The sequence below is a fragment of the Sinocyclocheilus anshuiensis genome, unplaced genomic scaffold, assembly GCF_001515605.1.
Source record: "Sinocyclocheilus anshuiensis isolate Anshui unplaced genomic scaffold, SAMN03320099.WGS_v1.1 scaffold1102, whole genome shotgun sequence".
Taxonomy (NCBI): domain Eukaryota; kingdom Metazoa; phylum Chordata; class Actinopteri; order Cypriniformes; family Cyprinidae; genus Sinocyclocheilus; species Sinocyclocheilus anshuiensis.
In genome coordinates, this window is record NW_015539924.1 from 605199 (window position 1) to 609756 (window position 4558).

The 4558-nt window shown below is 36.0% G+C and overlaps 1 protein-coding gene across 6 annotated transcripts in view; it reads right to left on the reverse strand.

The window, feature by feature from the left end:
* Positions 1-4558, reverse strand: part of ppfibp2b (PPFIA binding protein 2b) — a 58503-nt gene that overhangs the window by 44320 nt on the left and 9625 nt on the right. For all 6 annotated transcript variants that reach the window (XM_016483712.1, XM_016483708.1, XM_016483711.1 and 3 more), the window contains exon 2: positions 1037-1144. In XM_016483712.1, the coding sequence (XP_016339198.1) occupies positions 1037-1112 (76 nt within the window). In that variant the 5' untranslated portion in view covers positions 1113-1144. The remainder of the gene's footprint in view (positions 1-1036; positions 1145-4558) is intronic.

Consider the following 4558-nt stretch of genomic DNA (forward strand, 5'->3'; position numbering starts at 1 on the left):
AAAATAAAATAAAATAAAATAAAATAAAATAAATCTTACTGACCCCTAAATTAGAGATATGAGCTCTTGGTCTTTAGATAACTTTTTATGCTGCTCTTTTTACCCCACATTAAAAGTAAGCAAGCCAACATTGTTTTGCCCAAAAGTTAAGGGTAGTGTGACCTTAGGTTATGTAACTGGAATAAATAGTGTTTATCACAGATTTTGTCACAGTGAATGTCTCCCTCCGGGCTAGCTGAGTCCACTGTACCTCTCGCTGTCTCGCTCAGACAGCAAACTGCATGCTCCGCTCCATCCCCCAGCCTTCATTTGTTGACTGGCCACATTAAACATTTATCCTCTATTAGTTAAATCATCTTGGCAATCGCTGAGCTTGCTTAAGGGGCTACACAGCCCCCACATCCTCTCCTTACCTAGCCCTGTTAAAAACTTCCCCTCCAAAACGGACTGCTCTGTTATAAAACGTTGTGCTGAAACAGTATTGCACACCCTATGGCTCATTCTGTACATTTTATATATTAAAAATATTACATGCATTATTAAGTTATTACTGTATAATACTTTTTAATTAATTATTAAAATGATTTTTTTTTATATTAAGCAATTATTATAATTATTAAAGTATTTATATATTTACTAATTCAAACTATGCAAAGCTTTTTATTCAGCTTTACCTTTGTTTGGCAAGAGCTTCTCTTTTTCAAAATATTCAACACCATGTAATCCTTTTTTTGAAAAAGCTTTACACATGCAGCGTTGAGGGAATCCAATTAGTTTGCACAGATCAAGAGATATGTTGAAAAAACATTGTATAGGAGCAGAGCCTTATCTGATCCCTTCCTGAAAAGCAGCCAATCAGAAACAAACTGCCAGATTTACCTTTATCCGACCTATTTTACTGAAAAAATAAAATTGCTTAGCAAAGAAGCAATGGACATAATTGTGGACCAGTCCATTGTTATTTGCAAGAATGTGATCCATGCACAAGTTCATCAGGAGTATTTCAAATCGGCTTGATGCTAAATGAAAGTCTTACCAGCAATAATATCATCCATTTGTTCCAAGGCTGCTTCTAACATGTGACTTGCATCTGAGGCCATGGCGCCAGCCATCTACTGCATCTGCTGGTTTGCTTCTCAGTGACCTGCAAAAATGTGTCATGTAATTATGCAACATAATGAATAAAAGTCACAATTACAGTTGCTGGGAAAGTGCATTTCGAAATTGAGGGTGGAGTAAAAAAATTAATCTTGTGTGTGAACCAATACTATGAATCTCAACTGACGGCAAGTAGCAGCTTGGTGTGTTTATGACTGCTGCCTTCCTGTACTGCAATGTAACTTGACATTACATAAATTCCCTAGAGCAGACGTGGTTTACAACAACATCTAAATCATATTGTCCACTATGACAAGGCTGTATTTAGAAAATGCCACTAGAAAATGTTGTATGTGTTTGATTGTAAGCTCTCTGAAGCTACAGGATTAAAGGGTCTCCATATTAAGAGCTAGTATTTTTCCAAGTGTTAACCCCTGACTCTCTGCTGTGACGTATCCCGACTCGAGGCAGCTTGACTTTCTCCCTGTGGAAATTTGAGAATAATTAAGCCTGTCAGGGTCAAGTTTCACCCTATTGTCATGCCTTGTGGCATGTGTAATAGGCACATTCATACATCATATATTTAGGCACACATAAGCAAACGCAAACACAAAAAGGTGGCTATGGAAGCCTGTTTCTGCCCTTAGAGTAAATGTGCTCTCACGTTTACCATTGTTCGGCTAATTTTGGCAGGTGAAATACAGTCATTTCGATAGGAATACACATAATGGGGAATTTTGCATGAGAGCTTAGTCAAGTTCGTCACATGGATTTGCAGCGTTTTTTGCATTTACATTTTTTTTCATGCAAGATTTTCCTGACTTAAAAGCAAAAAAGGATTTATAAATTTCTTGTACTCACGACTTTAATTGCACAATTGTAGGGCCCTATGATTTCCGTGATGTGGAAAACTTGGAAAGAATCGTGGAATCCAGTCATAAAATTGGAATTTACTGTATAACGCGGAATGTCACGGAATTTACCAAATTTCAAGAGCAGGTCAGTACACTTAAATCAAAACGCGATATGGACTATTGTCTGTGAATATTAAGCCGCAAAAATACCATTTAAATATGAATCCTGCATGTTCTGTGTGAATGAATGGTGCAGACGCGTGGTTTCGTTTACTGCACATACTAAAGTGCACGGTGTTTTCAGCCTCTGCCGCCTCAATATATGAGTATATAAACACATGAACATAACCTCTAGAGAGTCACTTCATGAGCATTTTACCGTTTCTTTTGAGTAAATCTATCTTCATATCATATTCAAACAGAAACCTAAAGGTCTTCACAGCAACCCGTCAAAATAAAAGTTCGGTTTAACTTGAAGAAACTGTGACAGAAATATTACTTAAAGTAATGATAGTACTACTACTAAAAAAATTATTATTAGAACATTATTTTTAAAAGAATATTTGCCAGAAAAAATATTTACCAGGATTTATTTAGCATTTTTTTTTAGAAAAATGCAAACACATTGGGGAAAAAATAAATAAAATAATATTTTTTTCAATAAATTCAATTAAATAGAGATGCTTTTGATTATTAATATTTAATGAAACCATTAAAATTAATGGAAAACAGAATTTGGTAAAAAATAAAACTGAATTTGAGGGGAAAAAAATTTAATTTCATCGGACCTTAAAAATTTAATTTTTGTTAAAATTTTAATAGATTGCTGTTTAATATTGTAAGTTTCACAATAGTAGTGGTGACTTTTACGTGTACTTCCTCTAAAAATATAAAAATCTAGTTTATTAATGTATTCATTCTTATAGGAGGACAAGAATGAATTACATTGGATTTCATACCACACAAAGATATTATATTTCATAAATGCCAGGCCACATCATGAACAGAACGTTTAAGCTACTTGCATTCTTGTAATTGGGCGGCACGGACACATGCCACTCGGGTGGAGGGTCACAAAAGACAACTGTCGAGGGCTAAAGGGGGCACATCTCACAATGCCGTTCATTATGTAGCTTAATTTAGACTCACACGACAAGAGAGTGTTGACTCTATTCAGGCCGTTGGGAAACAACGCAATCATACAACAGTGCTGTAATCACAGCCCTGATAAGAATGTGAATTTAAGCCTTCAGTTAAATGACAAGAAGAGACGAGCGCAGCCTGGTGCTTTTCATTAATAGATAGCATGCTTTTTAATACCAGCAAAAATGGAAAATCCAGTACAACCTCAAGCATTGCACACACACCCTAGTTATTTGAGCAGATAAGGGTGTGTAGGCTTTCTGTCATGTGCTATCTGCCCTAAAAAAGGAGTCACGTCTTATTTGATCATGCTGATGAGGCTTTTTCATCCCTCTTCACTTATTATAAGGTGGTGCAGTTTGTAGGGCACAGAAATACGCTTCTATTGTTTATCAAATAAGTCTCACGAAACAAACTTTGCGTTCTCGCCTCAAGTCCAATAATCTGCAAGTTTGTTCATTTCTATGCTAACAAATACACAACCCCTCAATGTCCTGAGATTAATGACAAATCACAATCATTTTTAGATGCCTGACCCACTACAGAAGACCAAGCGCTCTTATCTGACCCACAAACTCAGCAATTTCAGTGTAGGCAATTAAATCAGCCTGACGAAGATAATGTTAACCACAGTATTTCTCCTGTGTCATCGGTTTCAACCTGACAAATCACTTCAAGAGTTTGTTCCCAGGAGTCACGTCTTATTTGATCATGCTGATGAGGCTTTTTCATCCCTCTTCACTTATTATAAGGTGGTGCAGTTTGTAGGGCACAGAAATACGCTTCTATTGTTTATCAAATAAGTCTCACGAAACAAACTTTGCGTTCTCGCCTCAAGTCCAATAATCTGCAAGTTTGTTCATTTCTATGCTAACAAATACACAACCCCTCAATGTCCTGAGATTAATGACAAATCACAATCATTTTTAGATGCCTGACCCACTACAGAAGACCAAGCGCTCTTATCTGACCCACAAACTCAGCAATTTCAGTGTAGGCAATTAAATCAGCCTGACGAAGATAATGTTAACCACAGTATTTCTCCTGTGTCATCGGTTTCAACCTGACAAATCACTTCAAGAGTTTGTTCCCATGCATTACATCTTCTGTGGTTTGGCTTTTTATTGCTCCACTGTGGACAATTTCCATTCAAATGCTCCACCTGTGTATGTTTTTCTTCATGGTGTGTTTCACCTGGGCTCAACGCCAGTCAGCTACAGTTAAAGCACACATATATAGGAACAGTATGTGAAGCAAATAACAGATTTAATTCCAAGACCTCATTAAACAAATCAAGTAGAACTTGCTAAGAAGTTTAAACTCATTAAAATTCTTTTGACACTTGACATTTGACACTGATCAGAATCAGTAATAGTTAATTGTCTTTCAGAGCCAGACATTTGAGATATATAACACAATTAACTTAATTAATGAAACATGTATATATATATATATATATATAT